This window comes from Cucurbita moschata, unplaced genomic scaffold (assembly GCF_002738365.1).
Source record: "Cucurbita moschata cultivar Rifu unplaced genomic scaffold, Cmos_1.0 Cmo_Scf00004, whole genome shotgun sequence".
Taxonomy (NCBI): Eukaryota; Viridiplantae; Streptophyta; class Magnoliopsida; order Cucurbitales; family Cucurbitaceae; genus Cucurbita; species Cucurbita moschata.
Window position 1 is genome coordinate 3686317 of NW_019268520.1, and position 26911 is coordinate 3713227.

The window sequence follows — 26911 nt, forward strand, 5'->3', positions numbered from 1 at the left end:
CCCCCCCTCCCCCCCGTAAGGTAGTGTCCTAAATTATAGGGAATTAATTATTATTTTTCTTAAATATACTATTTAGTCCCCCATTATTTTTTTAATTATTTTTTTAAAATTATATCCCTATTAATTATTGGTTACTTTATTTTTTAATTTAGTCTTTGTTATTTTTATAAATTTTAATTTAGTTCTTGATATCAAGTTTTAACTCAATTTATTGCTAAAAAGAGAAAAAATCTTCAAAAATTGGATTGAAATTTCAATTTTTTTTATAATGTTTTTTTTAATCAAATTTTCAAGTATTATATTGTGTAAATTTATCATCAAATAACTCTAATATTCACTAATAATAATAAAAAACAATTATTATGGACTAAATTAAAAAATATAAAATATTAAAGACTAAATCATATATTTAATAATAGAATTTATACTTTAGTTCATAATTTTCAAATATTTTTTAATTTAGTCTCTAATCTTATAAAAATGTAAATTTACTCATTTTATAAGTATCTTTATTTGAACGGGTAAATAATAATAATAATAATAATAATAACTTAACCTAGTGCTTTTAATTTTTGTATTTTTTAAAATATACCCGTGTCTTATAATTTTGGTATATTAAATAAAGATCACGAATATATAAATAAAAAAAAATATTATATTTTCATTTCTAATTAATATTACGATGAATAAAAATAAAGGAAAATTAAAAAAAAATGTTAATTAGGGGTGATTTGATTGATGAGATGAGGAGGAATCCCCAATCATTCATGGTGGCCTTCGCACATGCTCTCACAATAGAATTTTGATGTCTTGTCGTCCTATGTTCTTTTTTTTTTTTCTTTTTTTTTTGTCTCTAATTATTTAATTCAAAGAATTTGATAACTTTCTCCCGAAAATTATGCTCAACCTCACATTTTGTTTGGTTTAAATTAATCCAAACATTTACTATATTTAAACAATAATTATTTCCTAAATTAATAATAATAGTAATAATTTGACTATAATTTATTTCCCAAAATACCTTAGCTTTCAATCCAGAAAATAATGTTTATGAACTTAATTTTTACATATAAAATTAATTTATTATTAAATTGAGCGTGAGTTTAATTATTTATAGAGTTAATTAATCTTTTATATTTTATAAACATATTTGGTCACTAATTTTAGGTGTATAATTACAAAATTTAAAAAATATAAGCTTTAAATCATAATAAATTAAATTTTAGAGTATAAATTATTACTTTCTATATTTGATTTTTTTTTAATTTTTAATTTTAAAATTTTCATTATGTGGTTGAATGATTTGAGGTTGATTAAATGAGATGATGGGCAAGAAAAAGCTTGCTACTATAAATTTAAAACTTTTTTTTTTTAATAATTTTTTTAGTAAACTCTTATTTTCTTTTTATTTTAGTTATTTTGTTTTAAGAAATGACCTCCGACAATTACGCTCAACCTCAACTTTTGATTGGTTTAAGTTAATCCAACCATTTACCACTAAATTATTATTATTTATTTGATTCGAAATAAATCAGTGTTTTTCCCCCGGAGGTGAAGTTTATTATTATTATTATTATTATTATTATTATATATATATATATATATATATAAATATAAAGATATATATATATATATTTTGCTTTCTCATGATTGGATTCCAAGTACTTGTTAAGAAAGGACACCCAAAAATTATGCTCTACCACAATTTTTAAAAACAAATTATTTTTAGTTAAATATCTAATAACTAAATATGAATTATTTATACAATTAGATTCCAACGTGTATTTATTGTCCAAATAATAAGCATTTATTTATTTCTTTTAAATGGCATTTTTCTAGCTTTTGTTTAGGGTTTTTATTTTTACAGATTATTTTAACTGACATGGTTTGAAGCTGCTAAGTTTGATTTTAAAACTATGAGAACCTACATCGATTGGGGAGAGGAAGGAGTACTAGCGGTTAGAGAGGTGAACGAAGCATTCTTGATAAGAGTGTGAAAACCTCTCCCTAACAAACACGTTTTAAAAACCTTGCGGGAAAGCTAAAAAAGAACCATATCTATTAGTGGTGGGCTTGAACTACGGTTACAAATTATATCAAAGCCAGTCATCGGATGGTGCGAGACACTGGTCAAAGTTGGGCTAGACCCTCTCCATAGTAGACGCGTTTCAAAACCATGAAACTGACGGTGATACGTAATGGGCCAAAGCGGACAATATCCGCTAGTGATGACCTTGGGCGGTTATAAAAGATATCAGAGCCAGATACCGAGTAGTGTGCTAGTGAGGACGCTGAGCCCAGAAGGAGGGTGGATTGTGAGATTCCACTTTGATTGGAGGGGACATCAGACGGCGTGCTAGCCCTAAAGAGGGGTGGATTGTGAGATTTCATATCGGTTAGAGACACCAGACGATGTGTTAGTCTTGAAGGGGTAGATTGTGAGATCCCACATCAGTTGGAGATGGTATGAAAACCTCTCCCTCGTAAACTCATTTTAAAAACCTTGAGTAAAATTGATAATATCTGCCGGCGGTTGCTAGAATTAGCTTATGGTGCTTCGACTTGAGAGTTCGTTAAATGGGGACGGTTTTATTGTTGAAAGAAGTCGGGTGTCGATCGAAACTTCCTTTATAATAATTTATTGGATGAACATTTGATGTCAATGATGAGAGTGATTTGTGGAAATTATTAGATATAGAAAATGGCATGGATAGAAAGGGTTGTATCAAAATAATTTTGGTACGATAAATTAAATTAAATTATGATGGGAAATGTTCCTAAATAGTGAAATTGACAAATACAAAGCTACATTAATTTAAATATATAATTATATTTTAATTCATTATCTTATCAAGAACAAATAAAGTTAGCCAATATTTTGATAATATTATGATAAATATTTTAATTTAAAAGGGTTTTTCATTTTTATTTTATTTTTTTCTTTCTTTTTTCGAATATGTATTTGTATATAATTATCTTAAACCGAGGTCTCTATTAACAAGAAGTTGGTGGGCCGACTTCATATATGATTCTGTATGTGGGCCGACGTACTGGAACTTGGGCCGATTTCTTCTCCAATGTTACGGCCCAAATAGAGGTGGAATTCACAGGTTGCTCTATTAAAGGTACATGTATGTTACTTTTTTTTTTTTAACCAAAAAAAAAAAAAAAAAATCATTCCAAGTGATATCATGAAAAATATGAACCCGACTCTTGAAAGTAGGACATGCATAAAAACAAACAGACCCTTGTGTTATTCATTGTTTGTTTTCGGTGTTATTCCTAGCAATGATAAGTGTGAGGAAGAACCAGGTGACGACGTCGTTGAAGGTAGTGACGACCATAGCAATTTAGCAAACTTCGATAGTGAGATGTCTGAACTCAACTAAAATGCAAGTGAGAACAAGAGAAGGAAGATGGTGGACAAGACGATGCACATGAATACAATGAACTTATCGTATAAGACGATGCTCATGAATGCGATGTTCTTCAACTCTAAAGAAGATATTAATCCCGTCTCGTTACATAAATAAATAGATTTGAATAAGATTGGTTTTTGATTCATTACATTGCATGATGCCGCCAAAAGGGTAAAGGATATGGAAAGAGCATTGTGCAGAAAACTCCCCGCCAAATCCAAATGCCTTGCTTCTCCCACTAAACTACAATACAACACAAAACCACAACTTCTTTATAATGCCAAGGGTAAATTTCTAGTTTAGCTTGGTAAAATTAGACTTTTTTTACCCTGATTTTTTTACCACAGCTAAAATTCATAAAAAACTGACATAAAATTTACTGCATCAGAAAGAAAGAAAGATTCTGTACCAAGATTTGTACAAGTTCAACAGATGCACACTGCAAAAGTTGCCATTTATCTATCTAAATTTGATATCTTTTTGGTTTTATTTTTCCCCTTTAAAAAGAAGTTCATAGGTTCCAAATGAAACTTGTTCCCCATGCAAAGCCCCTACTCACCATCTCACATGTACGTGTCACCATTTTGCAAATCCCACCACCATTTATAAACACCTTCCAATGTCTTTCTTCCTTCCAACTTTTCTTTGCCTTAACCAAAATGGCTGATCGTCCACAACCACACCAAATACAAGTCCACCCCCAACGTCGCTACGACGACGTCGGTGCCAAGGGACGAGCAGGTCCTTCAGCCTCCACAATCCTCGCCGTTGTGACCCTCGTCCCTCTTGGCGGCTCACTACTTGGACTCGCGGGTTTGACGCTGGCAGTCACGCTAGTTGGCCTGGCTGTGTTCATCCCGGTTTTCATCATCTTCAGCCCCATTCTGGTGCCAGCAATCTTAACCATTGGTCTGGCTGTCCTTGCCTTCTTGACCTCTGGGGCATTTGGACTCACGGCTCTCTCTTCACTCACATGGGCTTTCAACTACATACGCCGGGCAGCCGGGTTCATGCCTGATCAGATCGACCAAGCAAAGAGACGCATGCAGGATATGGCTGGTTATGTGGGGCAGAAGACGAAGGACCTAGGGCAGGAGATTCAAAGCAGGACCCAAGAACAAGGGAGGAAGACGTAATCTAGACAAGGAAAATGGCCGAGTAATGTTTGAGTCCTGTAGCCAAGCCAATGTTGGAATTGTTGTTGGTCTCGAGTGTTTCTTTCGAGTATTCCTAGGATAGTTCACTTTTGAGCTACTTCTAGAATGCTACCGTTGGTTTGCATTTCTACTAGTTCCAGTGTACTGCTTGCTTCTCTATCTGTTATTACTTACTAGACATGCATTGGTCGTTAAACCTATCTTCTATCCTCTCTCCTCTCAAGAATGTGACGCACCATGTTCCCAAATCAAACTAGGGAGTGAAAATAACATAAAAATGATTCAGATACATAAACTATAGCTGACCTGTGTAAACTAAGATTTGTAGGAGTTAGTTTGGTGGTTTGATAATCCATAGTAGAATGCGTGTAATTATGGCTTTCATTGAGATAGATGTTCTCCTTGAGAACGAGCTTCGAATTCCATACCCGACTCGCCTGTAGACTTCGAAGTGTTGGGGATCCAGAATGTGAGTACAGTGGATGCGGCAACGAACATGACCCTGCGAGGAGCCCATTTCAAGCACGAGGCAACGCCTATGTGACTGTTCCAGCTTGCAACCTGCGATTACCATTGATAAAAGCACCATATGATGATCATCCTTTTCACAATGGAAACTAAAAGCCTGTAAACAAATTTGAGATGAACAGGTACCTCAGTACGCTTGTTAATGTTCCAGGCATGCAAGGTTCCATCTCCTGAGCCTTCAGCACAAATTAAAACAAAATATTTAGTGATGAATTGTGATCGTGTGCAAGAAAACATGCGGGGAAAGAATCAAGTGGGTTTGTAATGGGATTAATACCCGGATATAGCTATTTAATTTTTAGAGAAGATATTGAACTACTTTTAATAGATTTTGCTTAAGCCAATAGTAATTGTGAACGAAGGGGGGGATGAATCGCAGCCGGAGGCACAGCAAACCGAGTAAGATAGAAAACAAGAAAAGCATTGGCAGTCGAAAAAAATAGTTTACAGAAGCAAGGCAAGTTTGTCACCTGATACAACGTACTGCCCATCTGGGGTAAAGGTAGCCTCTATGGTTGTGTTGGGAGATGGTTCCAAGCTGAACCCACATTGCTGAACGAGGGAGATACAGGATCGATTAATAGAGAGCAGGGAATAACATAAATGATGTTTCTTTTACCTCTGTGAAGTAGCAAAATAGAAGTTTAAAAACCCAAACATGCAGACTAACCTTCTCTCCTCCATATGCATCAAGAACATATATATTGTTATTTGTAGTTGTCAAGAGCATAGATTTGCCATCATTACTAAATTTGATGTCAAAGACTTCAGCCATATCTCCACCAACCAAGAAGGTATCGAAGGGTCCCTGTATATAAATGGCGATCAACTCATGCCAAAAACGATATCAAGAAATGAGGTAAATGTTTCTCCAGTATGAACCTTGTCGTAGGAACGTGAATCGAACAACTTAATAGCACCTCCTTCCATTGCCACAGCAAACACAAGGCCTTGCTGGTCATACGCAACGGTAGGTCTGCCACGTAAGCGAAGTATTCCCTGGAAACTATGAAAGTAAGCACAATCATATTCAGGTGAATGATGAAATTGCGATCAAAATGCTATAGAGAATTTTAATTTTAGGTTTTAAAAGTGTTAAGACACAATATAGCACGTTCACCCACGACGAGTACTCATCCGTTTTCTCCTATTCACGTGCGTTCGAATTATGCGTGGGCGTAAATTCCTGAGAGCTATTCACTTCAATGTTCTAGCAGAGCGGGATATCAAGTCTCCCTGTTATACAAGCCAAATCAATACTAGAGAGATAAGGGAATTGTCATTCTCGTGTCCATCGAGAACACTACATTTCAACCTCGTTTTAAACAATCGTGCCTATCCAACGTACCAACTAATATCACCTTTCAGAAGCCCAACTCAGATCAATCATCCAGTTTTGATCTCATCGGATTGTTGGTTTGAAACCTAGAAGGCAACGGTTTGCTCACTTCTAGATCTCTCAGCAATGCGACAATGCCCTTGTGTCCGGTGGAAATAGGGCTCACGAGCTCCTTTATATGTATGTGGGGAAAGGGAATTATATTCAAAGAATATTTTTATTTTTATTTTTATGGGAGCTTAGCCATTGCTGTATAAACATCCATGATGTTCTACGACGGGTCTCTATTTCTCCAAATTGGCCTTTGCAAAAAAGATGATGAAACACAACAACACTACTCATTTCTTGTCCTCAAGCATATCTGGAGAATTTTATTGGCAGCTTTTAAATGGTCTACAGCATTACCAGGAGATCCACGTTCATTACATGAAGCTCTTTTGATTAGGCAGACAGTCACCCGTTCAAGAAGGAAGGGAGGTCTTATGGCTTAAGCCGCTTAACCTTATAAGGATCTTCTTAAGGTTCATATGGAATGAGAGGAATCATCATATATTTCACTGGCAAGGAACAGATATCCTGTTCCAGTGAAAGCCAAACAATCAGCTTCAGTGTTCCTAAAGTTGAGCAAGTCGAGTTTGATTCTCGCCATGTTATATTCTTAGTTCTTTTGTCAATAGGAGGATTGAGTATTAGCGTCAGTACAGTAGTAGCTTTATATTCCACAAAAGAGGTTTGTGGATTGAATTGTCCCGTATAGACACATGATTCAGCCCATACAATTATTAAAAACCATTCAACCAAACCTACAGTTGGCTCAGGTTCTTTTGTTCATGTGTATTTGTGTACTTTCAGTGTATTAATCTTTTGAGGTTTTGGCCCCGTGTGGCTGTTAGGGACATGTATATATTTATACTTCTTCCTTCTAGGACATAAGAAATTATCTATCAGCATATGGAGTTCCACCTTCAAAGAAAGCTCTTTCAAGGAAAACTCTTTCTAATGAAAGCTAAGTGTAAATACATGATAATCTGAAACCAACCTGGCAGGCATTTACTCGAAGATCCCATATCCTGACACTGTGGTCGAGAGAACCTGACATGAAGCTGTCATTGATTGGAGACATGCAGAGCGAAACAACCCTGTAAATCACAAAGGAAAAAATGGTAGTCAGACAAAGTACCTCAGTGGTATATGGAACAAAGGATGGTGATTTTTCTTATCATTTATAGATGGACTTTTGGAAACCGTCGAGAAGGGTTATTGAGAAATTCTCGGGAAAAGCAAAGTAGAGAATTTCAAATGAGTCTATTGCATACTACCACAGATTGTGAATATGGACATGCAACGCAATAAAATCACTTTAAACATCCCCACGAAAAAAATCCCATCCAATCTCAGAAGTCTTAGTAAGGTAAACGATGAAGGCTCAAAATTGGACAATTCCTTAGAGACTAGGCACATTCTTTTTAATGAAAGACCAAACTTTTATTTAGAAAAGAAAAAGAAAAAGAAATAATACACGGGCATATAAAACTAATAAAGACTAAATGGCTCCAATCAAGTAAAATAAGACTAAGAGTGTAATTACAAATAAGATGGGCACATTAGTTTGTTAAATAGAACAGAGCATATGTTTACTTTCTTCATCTATCAATTAGCCATTGGATTTTACCTCTCTTTATGTCCTTTGAAGTAGCGAAGACATCGGTTATCATACATTGATAGGTATCGCAGTGACTCTGGAGAGATAAACAGAATAAATGCAGTTAGTATTCAAAGTCAAGAAGTGCCATCAAAATTTCAAACACCCGAAGAAATTTACCTACCTCCAGTAGTATCTAAATTGTATCTTGAAGAGCATATAACGGAACTTGGGTGATGGGTAAAGCATATACGATCAGCACCATGCTTTTTATGAAATGTGGTTTTGAGTAACCTAAAAATTTTAACCAGTTGGATTGAACTAAATCCCGTTAACAAGATTATAAACGATAAAATTGATCAAATGGAGAATTCTCGAATTTCAAAGAGGTTAACCAATGTCATCAAAAGTGTTGAGAGATATCGATGATTCATGTATAAACAATTGGAGAAAGCAAAGTCATAAGTTAAAAGGTTTAATAACGTAAAGCCTACAAAAATCTAACCTGGCATTCGCAATATCATACAGCCGCACGGAATCATCCTCACTCGCCGTCACCAGCAAATCATCCTTGCGATGAAAATCAAGAGAATTTATCTTCCCAACCTGCAAGCAGACAATGCGAACTTTTATAAGGAAAAAAAAAAAAAAACCATAATTCTCCGCACCTAAACTTTCTTTTTCAGTAGAAACACTCTTCGCAGGCACTCAAATAGACTATAAACTATAATTCAATGCCGCGAACGTAAATTTGTGCAACCAAATGTTCAAATGCATTGCCAGAATCTTCAGATAACCAAAATTTAATCTGAAAAGGAGAGAGGGAAGAACAGGAAAGTAATCCGATCATAAAAGGAAAACGATACTCACGAAGTCAGAGAAAACAGCTCCGATTGCCATGCTCCGCACAGTGCCGTCGTCGAGCTCGGTTAGCGCCATCTCAACACGGCGAAATGAGTCGATGGGGTCCCCTCTCGACTTCGATTCAGGTCGGGGGTTTTGCGCCAAACCCTTTATTCAGCGCAATAATTAATAAGAAAAAACAAGGTAAGTAAATAAATAAATAAATAAATAAATAAATAAATAAATATATATATATATAATTAAATAATTTGATTTGATTGCATATTTATCACTTTTATAATATTATGTGTTGATTTAAATTTCAATTAAACCATATTTATTTTATTGATTATTTTAATACTCTTAATTTTATTATTATAATATACTATTTTCTCCTTTCTTGAAGGAGATGTGAGTTTTTTCAAATCATGTTATTTAGTTTATTTGTTATATATATATATATATTTTTAAGCTTAATGCTTGATATGATTTATTATCTGATTTTTTTTGTTTATAAAAAATAATTTTAAAAACACTATTTAAATTTATATATTTTTTATTTTTAATAATATTAAAAAAAACTAATCAAAGGTTTGAATACTAACAAAATGAATTTCACAAATTTTGGTTTATTTATAGATTTAAGTGTTTATTTAGTAATAAAATAAGGTAACTAAAATTATAAATTAAAATATTTATAATACAAAAGTGAAAAATATATTAGAAGTATAATACTAAAATAAAAAAATAAAATATAAAAATAAAAGATAACTCAAGATTTTAATTTTAGGAATATATGGATAAAATATTTTTTTTATAAATCAATTAATTTATAAATTTTATTTAAATTAATAATTAATTAGTGTTTTAAATTATAAACGGATGGGATTATTGGAGGAGGAATAATAAATATAATTGTAAATAAAGCAAACAAAGCTAAAAATATTGAAGAAAAGTAAATAAAGTAATCTAAGAAATGAGTTTATACACATTTATTCTTTGATCCTAAAAAATTATATTTGATTGAATCAACTATTTTACTGAATTACCCTTGGTGGCAGTCTGGGAATAGAGACTTCTTTTCTTTATACATGAATTCGGTAAGAGGGGTGAAAATGGAAAACAAATTTTCACATTTGCTAAACCAGTTTCCTGAACTAAATAATAAAAAGAGAGAGAGAAAAAAAAAAAAAAAAAAACTTCATTAATTTTACACTTTTAACTCGGCATGAAAAATGCTCCAAAAAGAACGCCTCCTAAGCCATAAAAATGCTTAAATCATGTCTCTTTCTACCATTGGCGACACTTTTTTTACCTGTTTCCAAAAGGCTGGATGCTGTGGTTTCATGTTGAATTCTGGGATTATGTATGATATGGGGTTTCCTCCTTCAAAAGGATGCTTTCTGGTTCACTTTCAGGCTCCATGTCTGCATCTCGAGATGCGTCGTCGGACAAAGCGCCATCGTGGTCTTCACCTTCACTACTAGATAACCATATTAACTTCAAGTCTTGACCTTGCCAGGATTTGCCATCTTTGAATGCTCTTTCAGCTGAATGACGGGTTAAAAAAGTGACATTAGCTGAGAAGTTGTTGGATGCGTTTGAAATCCGATCGCCATCTTCCGAAACTAGCTCCACCGCACAAACATCACCCAACGATGAGAAATGTTTCTTTATCGCATCCTCCTACAATACAAATTATAACATGAAATTAGATTAAAGATCCCAGAAAGACAATCATAGCTTAAAAGATATTCAACTCCAACAAATTGAGCATGGTTCAACAGTAATTGACATATACACGACCAACCAACAACAAATTGAGCATGATATATACACGACCAACCAACAAATTCTTACCAAAGATGATACATCAAGAATCTTAAAGCTCTAAACAAAGACATTCTTGTTTCTCTCCAACAAAATTTTCCAAAAAGGTACTCTTGAATGCGTTGGTCAACAAAAATTCAGCGCCCCAAAACGTACAAAAGTTCACCAAGCAGAACCGTTTATCAAACTCTTGTTCCAAGGAATAAAATACTACAGGCTCCTTGAACTAAAATCATCAAGCAGCTATATGTTGTATACTATAAACAAAAGAATCTTATGAACTTGAAAAATCTTCAAAGATTTTATAGTCTCTCTTTTGGAACTGGCTAAAGCGTCTTCAACCTACCTAGAGAGGCAAATCAAATGCACAAATTCTTACAAAATAAAAGACCAGCCCTTAGCCGCGAAAGGACAATGAGACACAGATGATCTACGGATTCTTCCACATTTGAACACAAACAACAAAAAGGAGGGGAGAGGAATCAGAAAGAAAAACGACTTTGCAGCGTGTAATATGCTTCTTATACATCACTGATGGATGACGACAGAAAAATGGACTTTTTCAGGAATAGATGACTTCCACATCATCGTCAACTAATTAATCTCGGAGACACCACTCTGTTTAGCAAGGGAGAGGAAAGAAGAAAAGGTCCCCCAGATTCCAAAGTCCTAATAAGTTCATCTGCACCACCTCCTAGCTGAACCTACTCAATTTTTTCACAAAGGGCTGCCCGGATATCAATTTCCCAAATGAAGATGCCTCTTCTGATCCCATGTTTGTTGGTCTCAAAACCGAATACTCCTCCCATTTCCCACCATAAGCTTTGTAAAGCCAAAGAAAAGTTCTCTGTTTAGGCTGATGTCTACCCACGGAATTCCTCCAGCTTTTCGTTTTAAACTCTTTAGTCACCCACCCATTTGAATCACACCCATAAATAGCTGCTATCACTCTCCGCCAAAAGAGGTTCTGTTCTAGTGTGAATCTCCATTGCCAATTCAACGGCAGAAAGAGATTCCAGATATTGAAGACAAACGTATACCAAGTTGCTGCCCAGCTTATAGACTTCACTGCAACCCACAATGTCTCATATGTTCCTCTGCATGGGCTCTAAGGAGGGTAAATATGTAGGATGTAAAACAAAGCTTCTACCTTTAGATAGGAGAGAACCACACAATTAATCCAGCTTTGCTCTCAATTTATCAATCAACAGTTCCTCAAAGACAACCACTATTTTTTAAAGCTAGAGGTACTAAAGCGCAATGGCCCTCCGGGGCACAAAAAAAAAAGCGCAGACTTCTTTACGAGGTGCACAATATGAAAATGTATATAAAAGTTTAATGTATCAAGAAAAATAGTAGGATGAATAATAAGATGATGAAAAGTTAAAGAAAATCAAGCTTTATTCTAGATTGTAAGAATATTCATACTCTCTCTCAAAAATTAGAAAAAATAAAAAAGAAGGTAGGAAACTAGGTTTGAGGTGCTAAGACGCACACCACAAGCACTAAGGTGCTCACTGCGAGTTCATTCAGATAGCCTCATTTCTTTGAAGGAAGGCACAAAGGTTGTGCCTTGGCGCATGCCTCAGTGATTTTAAAAACACTAGACACGACTTCAAGAAGACAGTCAAGATAGGGAAACATAACGGCCTCAACTCTGTACCCGAAGGTATTAACCAACTCTTCCACCATGGTGTTGTTTACATTAATGCCAATTGAGAGATTCGAAGATGATAAACACAAGCCAAGAACTTCAGAATAAACCATCAATTTTTAAGTATCTTCAACGCACTCGGCAAAAAAAGATCGTATCATCAACATATTGAAGGTGCATAACTTCTACTTCTCTCTCCCTCATTTAAAGTCTTGAAGAATTCTTGTCTCACAACAATAGTGGATTGTACGGCTAAAAGAGTCTACCAAAATGGGTCTCCTTGTCTAAGACCCTTTACACAAAGATTTTTTCCTCTGGCCTACTATTAATGAAAATTGAGAAGTTTATGTCGAGATACACCCCCACATCAATCTAGACGATTTGTATCCAGAACTCTTGAATTCAAGAACGGCATCAAGGTAAGACCGATTGACTATATCATAGACCTTCTCCAAATTCATCTTTAACATAAAAACCAAATTCTTTGCTTCCCACTCCCCACGAATTTTGCTGCCACCAGTATCCCATCGAGGAGCCACATAATCAAGTGTTGAGAGCACCTATTTAAGACTTCCAACTTCCCTTTGGTGTTGTATAAAAGTTCTAAAGAGAACATGACACAAAACCCACATAGTTGAGTCAATGTGACTAAAGCTAATCATTGGAGCATTTGGTTTGAAAGAAACATAGAATATTTGGAAGGAAAAGGTTAGAATAGACAATATGAGATGGTTGTTCGTAGTCAAGATCCATTGTCCATTGTCCAACCAGGATCATAGAATAGACAATATGAGATGGTTGTTCATTGTCAAACTAGGATCAACAAATATAGTGGCTAGGGAGAAGGGATAATCATCTTTGAAGCCTAAATCCTTCTTTAAGGTCTCTTAAAGTTCCCTCTTTTGATGTCTTGTGAATCCCACTCCCTCTAGTGTGTCCATCTGCATCTCATTGTGAAAGGTGAAATTTTCAAGAAGGTTAAATTCTTCATGTGCAAGTCATCCCCAAAAAGGTGAAAACCTTGGATTGGTTATTGAGGAAGATTCCTAGTTTGGTACGGCAACTCTATTGCATTCTTTGTCAAAGAGCGACAGAAGACCTTGACCATATTCTTTGGAGCTATGATTTTGCTTATTAGTTTGGAGTTATTTCTTTGAGGTGTCAAATTTCTTGTTTGCTAGACACATGGGATGCAAATAGATGATCGAGTAGATCTTCACTTTCAAGAGAAAAGGGGGTTTCTATTGCAAGTCAATGTTTGTGCAGTTTTATAGAGACACTTGGGAGAGAGGAATAATAAGACCTCTAGAATATTTGACAGGTATTCAAGCGAGTTTTGGACCTTCATTAGGTTATATAGTTCTCTTTGGATTTTGGCGACAAAAGTCTTTTGTATTTGTCCTTTATATCTTATTTTTCTTGATTGGAGCATTTTTCTTTAGTTCGATTCTCTTTTGTGAACTAAGTTTTTTAGTTTGCCCTTATATAATTTTTTTATTACTATTATTTTCTCAATGACAGTTCAGTTATTCTTTTTATAAAATAACGGAAAAAGAACTATTAAACAAGACTATTTTTGGGTAGTCCTTGATTGAATATCAATTATGTTCCCTTTTGTTTGAGATAGTCCTTGCCTCAACTATGATCTCATCTTTCAGAACATCCTTAAAGGGCAAACAAAGAGTCTATAGCATCATCATCTAAGAGATTCCAGAAATTTGATAATTAGATTATCATAATTGGTCTTGATATAGAGGGGTGGTAAGACTTACATTGGCAAAGTCGACTGGTAAAGGAGGAACAACTCTAAATCCAGTAGAACAGCTCCCCGATTTCTCTCCATCAACATCAAAAGGTGTTTCGGATGACAATGGATGAACAGGCTCAAACTTTGAGGATTCCTGTTGTACAATAGATGTGGTTGGCTCAGGACAAGGGCACTCCACATGCTCCCCACTCGCCTCAGTGTGTGGTGATGCCAAAGCAATGCCAGAATCGCTGGCCTTTGGAGTAACAAGTTTACTAGCGTCAGCCTCTATTCCCACTTTAAGTCGCTTTGCGGAGAGCCCAACGACTGTTTCGCCTTTGTTTCCTGTGGCCTGTATTGAGAACAAGATAAGAAAATAAAACAAATGGCAGATTGGCTTGCAGTATGTAACACATGAGGCTAGTATTGCACTTCTACAGCAGGGTGTCTATACATGGAGATTAAAGCCAAGAGTTGAGGGGGTAATTATACAGAGATGGCATGATATGAAGCTCTAAATGCTATTTTCCTGGCATGAATTTTTCTTTCTCAACTTTTATTTTTTTCTACCCGTATTCTTCCAGCAATAGAGGAAATTTCTTCATAAAAAAGTCTTCCGATCAAACATGTATAGTAACTGAAATTATAAGGGATGAAAGTTTACTTGTTTTTCAAGTTTATCTAACTGGCGCCTAAAATCATTCCGCTTCATGTCTAGCATTTCTTGTTTCTTCCGGAGTTCCTCCTTTAACTGTTCCAGATTCTCTAATTTCTTTTGCAAAGGAGAAGAAACCTTTGGGCTGCTGAAAGCATGAGAGTGATCTGGGGCAGCTAAAGAAGATTCCAACGGATGGGAAACACTGCCCTTTGAAGTGGAAACCTGGACACTATTCTTTCCTTTGACAACAAGTGGAAGAAGTGAAACAGCTGCAATATGACGTGGAGGAACATGAATACCATTATTACTGCCTACACCAGCATCAGGAATGCTGTCACGATTGGCCCACCAAAGTTTGATAAAACGGTTTCCCATAACAGCATCAGGTGACTTAAGAGCAGCTTCTGCCTCTTCCCTTTTTGAGAACTGAACAAAAGCACGTTGACTATTTGCTGGAATATAGATGTCAATGACCTCACCATATTTTTTAAAATGAGAAAGAAGTGTCTCTCTTTTGTTGCTTTGTAGTGGAATCCCATTGACAAACAGAGTACGTAATGCTTTCTGAGATGGTTTGCGCATAGTACGCATGGCATTGGCATCATTCAGTGCCTTGTGAGGTAAATTTCCTGCTTCAGTGTGAGCATCACCCTGAGCCATGTGCTTTTGTGGGTGAGAATTTCCTTGAACACTAGTCAGTACCTCATTGTGTTCCTTCACTTCATTATCAAGACAACCAGAGGAATTTACTGGATCAAGTTTCCCTTTCACATCTTGTCTATTCCTCGACCCAACTCTACCCCAGACAGAAGAACTAGTAACCTGTGAACCACTTGTTGCAGCAATTCTACTAGAGCATCCGTTATCAGCAGCATCACATTTCCTAACCTGATTCCTATCAGAAGGATCATCTCCCATCAAGGATTCAACATCATCAATCTTTGATGAATGCATGCCTGAGAGTGCATTTGGTTTCTCAGGACAATTGTTGTTCCATAGGGGTTGATCAGGGTCATACAAGTCAGCTTCAGTTGCACTACCAGAACCTGAATATACACCATGAAAGGGCAATGAATCATCTCCTACACCAGGCTTGCTATTTTTTCCAAGCAATCCTTTGCCGCTCATTACTGTCGTAGAAGTTGTGCTAACTGCAGGCAGAGATCCAGTAGTTTTCCCCATTAGGTGTGCATTTGGAAGCGACAGAGGAAGGTTAAATTGAGAAAGACTCTGGAAATGCAAGAGCATACAATTCATTAGAATTAGATTTATGGTTATTAGTTGTACATCAAAAGCATAGAGAAATTCCTTTTCAGGTAATACATAGGCCAGAAACAACCCAAAATCTGTATCGGTTGGTAAGATTATTGCCTATGCACGATAAACAATAAGGTTCAACCAAATAAAAAATGTAAATGGAAAAGAAATTATATTGTTCTCTTCAATTTTTTGTCCTCTATCAAGCAATTTATAAATATAACTTAATATTTGGTTAGTTTTAACAAAGTTTCTTATGCAAGGAACTAAGCCAATTCGCTTAAAAGAATTTATAGCAAATGAAATTAATAGTGGAACCTATAATTTTATGGCGAAACGAATAATTAATGGGGCATTTAAGTTTATGAGAAAAATTATAAAAAGTTCTCTATATAATTAAAATGAAAATGATAATACTAAATAACAGAATGAACAATATAATGAACAAAAAGAATAATTAAACAAAGAGAGTAGAGGTAAATTCCTCTCCTTGAACGGCTAGTTGTTTTCAAACTACACATGCAAGCACATACTAAATTTACATGAAGAAATGACAACTTAGATTTTCAAACTACACATGCAAGCACACACTAGATTTTTATGAAGAAATGACAACTTGGATTTCTAAAGCAATTGTACAAATAACAATGGAGCCAATCATTTTCATCATATACTTTAATTGGGATCTTCCTTAAAAAAAAAGTTATGCAAACAAGAGAGTAAACAGAAACACAAGTACCCAAAAATCAATCCTGAAAAGAATTCTCTTTACATATTTTTCTTTGAAAAACCTACACATCAAGAAAATCCCTAAAATTTAGGCAGGGTAATTCTAAGGTAAAGTCACATTCTTCTCTGAAGTTTGGACCAAAGATAACAATATCCTTCTAATGAAGAAAACTTGGAATCTAAGAACACCAAAATCGATGCTTCCAATAGTTGGCAGTGCCACAGAGAGATATAGCCAGAACACCATAAGTTATGTTCTATATAATTTAAGGAAAAAAGAAAGGCATATATTCAAAATGGCTTCTAATTGGACACCAAGCTCAGCCAAGTGTAGTAAAAAGGGTGATATACATACCTGGACATCTTCAACTACGATGCGGTTAATACCATGCTCCATAGGACACATATCTCCTCTAAGGCAGAATCCACGCTCCTCAAAATCTCTACATCTCTGGCGAGGTATGCCTATGTTCAGAGGAGGGTTGATTGGAGGTCTAAGTGTTCCCTGCAAACCAATGGGGTGCATCGTTTCTAGCCCACCATTTGGAATTCCTGGTAGTAATCCAAATGCATTCCATGGTGCAGTTTGTGCAGTAGAAACACTTGGTAAACCCCTTCCAGCAAATAGACTAGGAGGAAAAGGCCCACGGTGAACAATTTGGGAAGCAATATCAACAGGACTAAACCTTGAATCAAACTGGTTCCAGGTGCCAGACTCCCTTCCTCTTCCCCTACCAGAACTTAGGTCACCAGAAAACGTCTGGTTTGCCCTGATCCTTTGGTTGAAATCCCCAGCCAGTCGAGCTCCTGGCACTGCACCCAAGCGTCTTTTATCAAATTTCCCAGGTATGTCTTTCTCAAGAGTGGGAGTATTGAAGGATTTCCAAGCTTCATTGGCTTGAGAATCGTTGTCCCTAATACTACGTCCATTTTCAGATGGTTTACTACGCTTACCATATGGCCTCAAAACATGTTCACGTGTATCTCTTTCCAAAGACTGAGAGCGTGTCTCCCGCCTCCTATGCTTATGGTTTCGATCATCATCTTCGTCATCACTAATATCCTTTTCCTCGGGATCACTTACATATTCAGAGGAAGAAATGCCCAGCTTAGGATATGAAACTTTCAGTTCCATTTGTCTCCCAGCAAAAACCAGAATGATCCCTTATTGCTTAAAAGAGCGTCTTGTATCCAGGACTGCAATGACTATATTTAGTTCTTGTAACCTAAAGAAACAAACAAAGAGAGACATCAATTAGCCCCGGAAGACGATAACAAAATACAGAGCTACAAAAGGAATCAATTCAGCCGCATTCATTAATCATCTGTTCTCTAATGAAATACGAAGCACACTAGTAAAGAGCTGAAAAGCATACTTAAAAAATCAAGCATCGAATTGGTCCCCTTAATCCCAATAATCCATCACTTCAATGGCGAACTAATTATACCAGAACCACAATAGTTCAAATTTTTCCAGGAGCACAACAAAAAACGAACTCGCAGAAACTAAAAAAGAAAAAATACAAACACATAGCAGTAAAGAAACAACGAACGAATAAGTTACCGAATATTCTCCGAGAAATTGATCCAGACAGCGCCTCGAAACGCTTGAATTAGTCAGAGCATGGAAACTCGGCTATGGAATTAGCGGAGAGCAAAGCAAGAAGATAAAACGAAGCGCATTTGAAGAGGAACAGAGCCGATAAAAAAAGACAAGATCGTTGTACGAAAACCCCGCCGGCGTTTAGCGATTCAACGGAGGTCCGGCGAGAGAGAGAGAGAGAGGGAGAGCGCGCGCGCTCGTGAGGGTTTCCTTCGCAACCCTGACCTCGTATATGGCCCCCTTCGGAGCTGTGAACAGCAAACAGGATTCTAGACCGAGAGAGAAGAGAGAGAGAGAGAGAGACGACGACGACGACGATTGTACCGTACCAAATAAATTTAGGAAAAATTGCAAAACGAGAATTTGATTCGAGATTGAGAAATTATACTTTTCCCCCATGCTATTTTGCTATTTGTGTATTTGCCCCATTCTGGAGCCTCATTATTGTACTTAAATGGGCCGAAATTATGGGCCCGTTTGGGAGATTCTTAAGGGCCCAAAGTATTAGAAAGGTGGGCTTCATTGTCGTAAATTGGGTCGCGCTAATGACCTAGGAACAACTAAACTCAAAAATCGAACCGAATCAAAACCAAACCTAAAATCGAACCGAACCGAACCGCAATAAATATAAATATTATATAATCTATTAAATTTAAGTGTTGAAACGTCAATAAATTAATAAAGCAACAATTTAATTAAAAATAAAAAATGTAAATAATAAACAGTATACGTTTAGATCTAAGATAACCTAAACCCGGAAAATAAAATCCGAAAAGAAAATTCTAAAGAAATAGAAAAATACATTGACGAGCTGGAACTTGGTCTCGATACCACTTGTCACAATCGCACTATTGATGGCAGTGGACTTGCGATTGTGCGGCACTCATCTAACGACAAGTGAGCTAAGCCAATTTGTTCTTGCGTTGCCTACGGCCAAGCGACGCATGCTCGAGCCTCTGGCCTCGGTTTAAGAGAAGGTTTTAAAAAACGAAGGCAGAGAGAGATTTTTGAAAGAGAGATTTTGAAAGAGACATTATATAAGCAAGCAAGAGAGTAACAACAACGGCTCACAGTATATAAGTTTGGGTAGGGAGAAGTTGACAACTAGTCATATCCCTGGTACATTCTGAGGCATTTCATGTCAGGTCAGTGATTTTTCTAAATATCATACTCCCTAAAAATACAAAAAAAGAAAAACACTAGAACATGGGAAGACGTAAAGGGGTTGTCTTGCGTTGAGGTATGAACCAAAAACGATTCAATTACATGTATTTGAAAGTCCGCTCTCCAAATTACATGTATTTTCCTATTGGAGAGAAATATATTAATAGTGATAAAAACGACAACGACAATTAAGCTCTACATAAATTAAAATAAGTATTGGATAGTTGAAATGCCAGAAGAACCGGGCCACGGCACTTGGACTGCCACCATTTGGTCTTGGTACTTGAACCCAACGTCCTCACCATCGATAAGACAAGCTCTTGGTTTTTCTGATGCAAACACGCGCATCTCACCAGTACCTTTGATGCTAACCTCAACAGAGCTTAGTTCATCATGGTAGACCACAGATTGGATGGCACCACCTGTGTTGAGCATGTTGATCAGCCCAATTGGGGCAAACTCAATCGAGGTTTCAACGAGTGGGGTGATTGGTGAGACAGTGATGAGCTCAAACTCGAACGGGTCAAGAGAAATTTCGATGTTTTGGGAAGGTTTGGCGATGACGAGCTTCTTAGATTGATAGTGGTAGAGTGCAAAGGTTTTCACACCTTCAATAGAGATCCGTTTTTCACCTTTGTTCCACTCAATGTCTTTTGCATTAGTTTTGGAGGTTACTCGTTTGGAGTATTGAGAAAAACATTGGTTTCGTCGCGTCTCACGACACCATCCTCCTCCTTGGCAATTGAATGCACCAATCACACCGGTGAACTATTAAAAACAAAAAAATCAACCATCACGTTTGAGTTTAATAATTTCCTTTGTTTCGGTTAAACAAATAAAAAATGTTTACCTTATTCAGATTCCATATCTTGAGCATAGTCTCTCCATTATGCAACGGGTCTTCAAAGAGACAATCACGAGTCGGTAGAGCATAATACTCACTTCGAAGGATCGACCCATCAGGGAGCACTAATTTTTTTAGGAGCTCAAAGTTATGCTTCCCAACCGAGTCACTAACATAAATCGGGCCACCAGAGATGGCTCGAGAGGCGGCATGAAAAGCAGCACAAGGATGGGTGGACTGGAACATATCCCAATCAGGGTGGATAAAGTTACCCATCCACAAGCTATTATAGGCGCAATGCACCATGTGACATCCTTGCAACCAAAACGTACCGTTCGGATCACCAGAAGGATCAGTGCACCAAAAGTCATCACCTAAGAATTCGATCAAACAAATACATTTTATCCGTTAAGATTTTGATGACATAACCCGATAAGGTCAGTGAGACCCACCTTAGCGAAATTGAAATCGAGAATACTTCAAATCATTAAAAACAACGTACCAACACGACCGAGAGATATAGCTTGAGTCCCGAGAAACATAAAGTCGTTACAATGTTCCATACTCGCAATAACTCCGTTTCCTTTGAAATGTTTATTTATCGACTTCGTCATGGCCTTATAATATGCCTTTGCCAAATCCACTCTCCCTCCATAGTCCTCACACAACATCTCCAATAACTGTCACATTCAAACAATCAATAACATAGTGAAACACAACGGAGATCAAAAATTAATGTAACGGTGCTTACATGAATAACGTCGATCTTAACACCGTCAATCCCGACATTCTCCAAATGAGCATGCAGCCCCTCGTACATTTCCTCGGCCTTCTCCGGCGGCACCAACCCCACTTTATGATGAACAATCTTATCAACGGCTAAATCCTCCATCGTCATTTGTAAGCCCGGTGATAGTACCGGCTGGATCACATTTGCCTCCGGCAAGCCTGGCACCTCCGGCCGAAGCCCGCCCCAATACCCACACAAAGCGTGCCAAACGTACACATACTCCACTGTCTTGAACTCCCCCTTCAGCTCGTCTATAAACGCCTTCATCCCCTTCTGGGTGGCGCCAACGGAGGAGGCCTTTGGGTTGACATAGTCGCGAAATTTGTAGTTCTCTTGAAATTTTAAAAGGCGGCATGGCATTTGTTCGCCCGCCACGGTTTGGTTCATTCCTTCTTTTGTGATGGGGTCGGAATCGTGCCCGATGGACTGCCAACCGTCGTCGATTAGGACTAGGCCAGGAGGGCAGCCACCGTCGACGAGATGTTTTACGCCTTCGATGATGCCTTGTGGGTGAACTGTTAGGTAAAATGCATCCCATGTACACCAACCGAATTTATCCACGATACCTATATATTTGTAAGATATTGAAATAAGTTTGTGCCGAAAGTGGACAATATCATATTATTGTGTAAATTCGTGATTCCTAACTATTATTTGATACGATCGGCAAAAAAAAATTAAATTTTTTAATTTTGATATAGTTTAATAGTAACATTAAACTTAACGTGACAACTATTTCATACTTAATTAAGCCATAAAAACAAAATTTTGAATTCGGGTGTAAATTAATAATACCTGGCGGAGACTTCTCCTCAAGCAAGCGGAAAGTTCCGAGGTGGGTCCTCACAATCTTCATCGCCTCCTTGACAAGTGCAAACGGATCATCGCCAGCGTGAAGATACAACACACTCCGAAACGTCGAACCAACAACTTTCGACGAGCCACTCTCAACACAAACATCGACAAAGTCGTCATCCCCGGGCTGAATCGATGTTCTAAACGGACCCTCGACGAGCGGAAGAAGGAGAACATACGGCCGGCCAGAATCCGACTTCTCAAGGATAACAATCTGAGTCTCGGATTCAAGGTCGCCACCATTCCGACCAACCCAATGCGTGGTCCACCAAACCTTAAACCTGAAGATACTCATAAACCGAATATCCTTCAGCTTCCCAATGGAAACGACATGTCGGCTATCAGGTTCCGACGCGTCGAATCCAACAAAGCAACCAACAGAAACCGGCGACTTGTCGATCGAAGTGTAGGGAGAAGGAGAAGCGACAATATTCTCCGGCACGTCAGACAGAAACAAATGTCCGTTCACAGTAAAATCCGACTTGTCGATGGAGAACGGACACGACATGTCGTTCAAACCATCATACGAAACGACGTCGTTGGAACCGCCATTTTTCAAACTGGGAGCCATTAAACCCAAAAACTAAAACAAGGGTTAGAAGGTCGGGGTGAAGAATAAGAGAAATGGAGAGGACTTTATAGAGAAGAATTGAAAAGAATTATCAAAGAATATGAGGGCTTTTTTGCAAATTACAGATTCTTGAGGATCGGAAAGGAAAAAGGGGAAATTTTGGTTGATTCTCTGTGAAAAAGCTTTGAGGCTAACAATGGTGGAAGGGAAGAGGAAGGGTTGGGGGTTTTATAGATATGGAGACCTGCGAAAAGGAAGGTTCGTGGGAACATGGGTTCGAGCTTTGACGTTGTCACTTTTTTTTTTGTTTTTATTTTTTAAAATAGTGAGTGAATACAAATTTAAATGTTTATTTAATATTATTAGGCGTGGGTTCAAAAAAGTGTATTTAAATAAATTATCCACATCGGATTGGACTGGTTTCTAAAAAAGAAAATTAATGGTACCTCTCCAACTTGTTTGGAAATTATTTTTTAAATAAAAAGTGTATTTGAATATTAAAAAAAAAACTCACTTTCATTCGGCATATTTTTATTTTTTAATATAATTTTTATTAAAAATGGTAAAACATGGTAATAATTCAAAAAAATATTTTAGAAGTAAAAATATATTTTTCAACTTAATTTCTAAAAACTAATATTTATTTATGGTTTGATTAATTGTCCGCTAACAAATATTATTCAATTTGTTCGTTCCGTATCGTCGTCAGTCTCACAGTTTTACAATGCGTGTGTTATGGAATGATTTCCATACCAACATTGTAAGAAATGTTTTATTATCATGTCCAACCAATGTGGGATCTCACAATCCACTCTCTTGAATACCAGTGTTCTCTTTGGTGCATAATTTGGTGTTTGGCTCGTTACGTATCATTAATATTGTCCGCTTTGGCTCGTTACTTATCATCGTCTACCTCATAGTTTTACAATGCGTCTGTTATAGACAGGTTTCTTGATTGTTATAAAATAGGTTTCTTTTTCCCTAAAACGAGGGCAAATACATGAAGTGGGCAGAGGCATTAATTAATATTACCTTATTTGAGGGCCAAATTTCCAAAGCTTTCTAGGGTTTTCCTCAAATAAATTTGAATTAATTTGGCATTAATTATCCAAATTTTATCTCTCTACCTCTCTCTCTCTCTCTCTCCTCTTTATTATCCCTCTTCTAGTTGACAAGAATTTCATATCTTCAAGAATATTCAATCATTTTCTTAAAGAATAAATAATTTCTTTTCAAGTTCATGTATGGAATTTTTCTTCAAACCTTTTTTATTTTTTAATGGACTTTTTATTTTATTTTCTTACCTTTTATTTATTTATTTATTTTTGCAAGGTGTATAGTCCCACCTCATGAAAAGGAAATTAAAAAATAAATAAATTTAATGATATGTTGCTAAAAAATAAAATAAAAATAAAAATAATAAAAAATCGTGGTTTAAACATCTCACTTTGTTAAATTTTAATAATTTTTTTTTATGATAGGAACTAAATTATTAAAATTTATAAAAAATAATAAATAAATTATCATTCATTAAATTTCAAAGACTAAATTATTATAAATTTAATAAATATGTACTAACTTATTATTGATTAATGTGGAGATAAATAATTATTTAAATTATATATCTGATAAAATAAATTAATCTGAATCCACTTGAGAAAGAAGGCCAACAAAATAAAATAAAAAATAAAAAATAAATATTCTTTTATTCAAAGCTTATGGTATTTTCTCGGGCCACAAGATACTATGGGCCCTTTCTTTTAGTTTAACGTTTTTTTTTTATTTTTCTTTTTTTTATTGTTCAAAACAAAAATTCATATACTGTGTGGGGCCCACCTTGTAAGACGACAGCCACGTGTCGTGCTTTTGGTCCATCCTCCACCGACCTCCTACTTTTCTCTCTTTTTTTAAATATAATAATAAACGACCAGGTTGCCACGTGGCATTCTTCTTTGGCAAGTAAACGACCCTGAAGCTTTGACACGTCACCGTTTTCTTTCAAAGAATATAAAATTTTGCTTTTCTTGGTTTACTTATATTATGACGTCACTTCAGAAATCTAAGTGGCTGGGAAAATTAAATTAAAAGGAAAAGAAAAATTGTGGGGGGAGCGGTTTTGATATAACTACTCGCGGGGGTTCAACTACCAAACGGACCAATTAGAAATGCCCGCGTGTGTGACAGTTGTTAGTTTCATGCGAGACAGCACGTGTTGTGTACACGTGGGAGTTCGTGATAGGATTTGTTTGGACTTCGTGTGTGTCGCACGTGCTTCAACGGAAGTTACCGACACCGACCTTTGAAATTTGAACTCCGACACTTGTTTCATTTCGACTTAATTGACGGTGAGTCCTACGAAATCTATATATTAATAAAAATAATTAATGCTGCCATATCTTTTACTTGACCAAATAAATAAATAAATAAATAATATTCTCCAGTTTTTTTATTTTTTTATTTTAGAATTATTGAGAGTGACACATTGGTTAATTTAATGGAACATAGATTTATAAGTGAGAAATACTATCTCCATTGGAATGAGACTTATTGGTAGCCCGAAACAAAGTCAGAAGAGCCAAGCTCTGAATGGACAATATCATACTATTATGGAGAGTCGTGATTCATAATATATATATAGATGGCTGAGTTATTATTATTTTGAAATGTATTATAAAATTCTAATTACCATTCCAAAAATTTCTTTAAAATTATTTGGTCGAATGCTACCTAAGTTGGATTGGTGAAATCTTCTGGACCAACTCAATTTCGGGTCAGTTGAATTTGTGACCCAAATAAAGTTTACAATTCCACCGAGCTCAATCCAACCATTTATTTTTCTTGGATCAGGGGTTGGATTATTCTTATTTTTTTATTTCGTAAAAAATCTTACTTATCCACAATATACGTACATTACTGACTAAAATTTCACAAAACTAAAATATCAAACATTTACAGGTCTTAATGTATCACTAACATTAGTTACAAACATCAAGCATTTTTAATTTTCATAATAATCTTAAAAACAAGGTAAGATAGGATTGGATTTTAACTCTATTTTTGGACTTATCCGATAATGAAGTAACATAAATTTTTTATTTAAAAAAAAATTAACTTGTAAAAAATAAAATAAGATTGGCACCCAATTTTGATGATATTTTTCACCATACATTAAATTTGTTTACATTAACCAAATTATTAAATACTTAAATTTATGAACTAAGTTTTCAGAATTAAAAAATAAATAAATTATTATAAATTAAAGTCGGGGTTCATGACTAAGAGCATTGTATTATTTAAAATTAAATTGATTAAATTTTTAAAGGTATAAAGAGTAAATATATGGTTTAAAAATTAATTTTTTAATACTAATTTTGTATATTATCATATAATTAAAAATAAATAAAAATAATAATAATGAGATTTGAATCTTGAATGAACGTAAAGTTTCTAGATTTTGTATTTGGATTATAATTATCTCTTTACGAAACACGTTCCATTATTAAATTAATTGCAATGGAGTCAATACGTCATCTGCCGACGTGTTTGAAAACAAGGCGACACGTGTCATTATCCAGCTAAAGCCACCAAACAAATGCTTCCTTTATTATGACACCACAAACACTCTTTCCCTAATTGAGCGGCAATTACGTGGCTCTAGTGTTGACGTGTCACTAGCATATTAATTTCGGGACCTTACAATTAGGATGAATTATATAAAATTATTTTAAAGATGTCATAAACTCTCAAATTTTAGAAAATTTCCATTAATAATTTTAAAAAAGATAAATATAAATATAGAAAAAGTCATTTCATTCGGTCAAATCAACCAATTTGGTCGGTGTTATTTGATTAAAGCTTTTTTTTTTTTTAATCAAATATCCAACAATTTATTTATTTTAATTTTTTGAAATAAAAAAATGGGATTTATTTTTAAATTAAAATATGATAAACTACCATTTTATATTTGAGTATTTTTAGATAAAATTATTAATTTTGGGCTTTTTCTTTTTTAGGACTGAAATCCAGATGGCAATTCAATTCTTCAGCTGAACGACATGTCGGCAAGCTGTGCAAAGCAAGTGTAAAATAAGCTCGCACGTGTCGGCCATGCATGCCTCTTTTGTTTACACACCCATATATTAATTAAATTTCAGTCATTTATTTTCTGCAAAAAAATTTCATTTCTTCATTTTCGCAGTGCAATCTTCTATACAGGTTAGGTTTTTTTTTTTTTTTTTTTTTTTTTTTTTTTTTTTTTTTTTTTTTTTTTTTTTTTTTTTT

At 35.6% G+C, this 26911-nt stretch overlaps 5 protein-coding genes across 9 annotated transcripts in view; 2 read left to right on the forward strand and 3 right to left on the reverse strand.

Annotated features, from left to right (window-relative positions):
- Positions 1-3324: 3324 nt before the first annotated feature.
- Positions 3325-9129, reverse strand: LOC111442338 (protein ANTHESIS POMOTING FACTOR 1). Of its 4 annotated transcripts, none has more exons than XM_023079707.1 (11): positions 8956-9129; positions 8591-8691; positions 8270-8379; positions 8116-8182; positions 7483-7582; positions 5987-6103; positions 5775-5912; positions 5575-5656; positions 5231-5280; positions 5005-5137; positions 3325-3657 (listed from the first exon to the last, which is right to left on the reverse strand). In XM_023079707.1, exons 1-11 carry the CDS (start codon positions 9022-9024, stop codon positions 3386-3388), a joined length of 1239 nt encoding a protein of 412 aa, XP_022935475.1. In that variant the 5' UTR covers positions 9025-9129; the 3' UTR covers positions 3325-3385. The 4 variants fall into 4 exon arrangements, 2 of the variants coding, with proteins under 2 accessions (XP_022935475.1, XP_022935476.1); XR_002710285.1 differs by having other exon boundaries at positions 3446-3662; positions 4883-5137; XR_002710286.1 differs by having other exon boundaries at positions 3483-3657; positions 4883-5137.
- On the forward strand, positions 3813-4559 carry LOC111442340 (oleosin 18.2 kDa-like). Its single transcript, XM_023079709.1, has one exon. It carries the CDS (start codon positions 3944-3946, stop codon positions 4553-4555), a length of 612 nt encoding a protein of 203 aa, XP_022935477.1. The 5' UTR covers positions 3813-3943; the 3' UTR covers positions 4556-4559.
- An 817-nt stretch (positions 9130-9946) lies between the features above and the next one.
- Positions 9947-18761, reverse strand: LOC111441921 (zinc finger CCCH domain-containing protein 41-like). The gene is made up of 5 exons (XM_023079112.1): positions 18368-18761; positions 17159-18029; positions 14824-16047; positions 14185-14511; positions 9947-10614 (listed from the first exon to the last, which is right to left on the reverse strand). The coding sequence occupies exons 2-5, from the start codon at positions 17936-17938 to the stop codon at positions 10291-10293; spliced, it is 2655 nt and encodes an 884-aa protein (XP_022934880.1). The 5' UTR covers positions 17939-18029; positions 18368-18761; the 3' UTR covers positions 9947-10290.
- Positions 18762-19649: 888 nt separating this feature from the next.
- Positions 19650-22804, reverse strand: LOC111441922 (probable galactinol--sucrose galactosyltransferase 5). Its single transcript, XM_023079113.1, has 5 exons — positions 22000-22804; positions 21166-21770; positions 20917-21094; positions 20421-20788; positions 19650-20338 (listed from the first exon to the last, which is right to left on the reverse strand). Exons 1-5 carry the CDS (start codon positions 22628-22630, stop codon positions 19775-19777), a joined length of 2346 nt encoding a protein of 781 aa, XP_022934881.1. The 5' UTR covers positions 22631-22804; the 3' UTR covers positions 19650-19774.
- A 4002-nt stretch (positions 22805-26806) lies between these two features.
- Positions 26807-26911, forward strand: part of LOC111442219 (putative cytochrome c oxidase subunit 5C-4) — a 1118-nt gene continuing 1013 nt past the window's right edge. The window contains exon 1 of one of the 2 annotated variants that reach the window (XM_023079524.1): positions 26807-26845. The gene's annotated coding sequence lies outside the window, so the exon portion shown is untranslated. The remainder of the gene's footprint in view (positions 26846-26911) is intronic. The other variant, XM_023079523.1, reaches the window with a different exon arrangement.

Excerpts from the sequence above, each read along its gene's own strand:
- LOC111442340 (XM_023079709.1), top strand. The coding sequence starts at position 3,944 with ATGAAACTTGTTCCCCATGCAAAGCCCCTACTCACCATCTCACATGTA.
- LOC111441921 (XM_023079112.1), bottom strand. The coding sequence starts at position 17,938 with ATGGAACTGAAAGTTTCATATCCTAAGCTGGGCATTTCTTCCTCTGAA. Across the intron at positions 16,048-17,158 it reads TCGTAGTTGAAGATGTCCAG|AGTCTTTCTCAATTTAACCT; the intron begins GTATGTATATCA and ends TTGCATTTCCAG. Across the intron at positions 14,512-14,823 it reads TAGATAAACTTGAAAAACAA|GCCACAGGAAACAAAGGCGA; the intron begins GTAAACTTTCAT and ends TTCTCAATACAG.
- LOC111442338 (XM_023079707.1), bottom strand. The coding sequence starts at position 9,024 with ATGGCGCTAACCGAGCTCGACGACGGCACTGTGCGGAGCATGGCAATC. Across the intron at positions 6,104-7,482 it reads TTCGAGTAAATGCCTGCCAG|GGAATACTTCGCTTACGTGG; the intron begins GTTGGTTTCAGA and ends CATAGTTTCCAG. Across the intron at positions 5,281-5,574 it reads TGGGCAGTACGTTGTATCAG|GCTCAGGAGATGGAACCTTG; the intron begins GTGACAAACTTG and ends TTTGTGCTGAAG.
- LOC111441922 (XM_023079113.1), bottom strand. The coding sequence starts at position 22,630 with ATGGCTCCCAGTTTGAAAAATGGCGGTTCCAACGACGTCGTTTCGTAT. Across the intron at positions 21,771-21,999 it reads TGAGGAGAAGTCTCCGCCAG|GTATCGTGGATAAATTCGGT; the intron begins GTATTATTAATT and ends ACAAATATATAG. Across the intron at positions 21,095-21,165 it reads TTAAGATCGACGTTATTCAT|TTATTGGAGATGTTGTGTGA; the intron begins GTAAGCACCGTT and ends TGAATGTGACAG.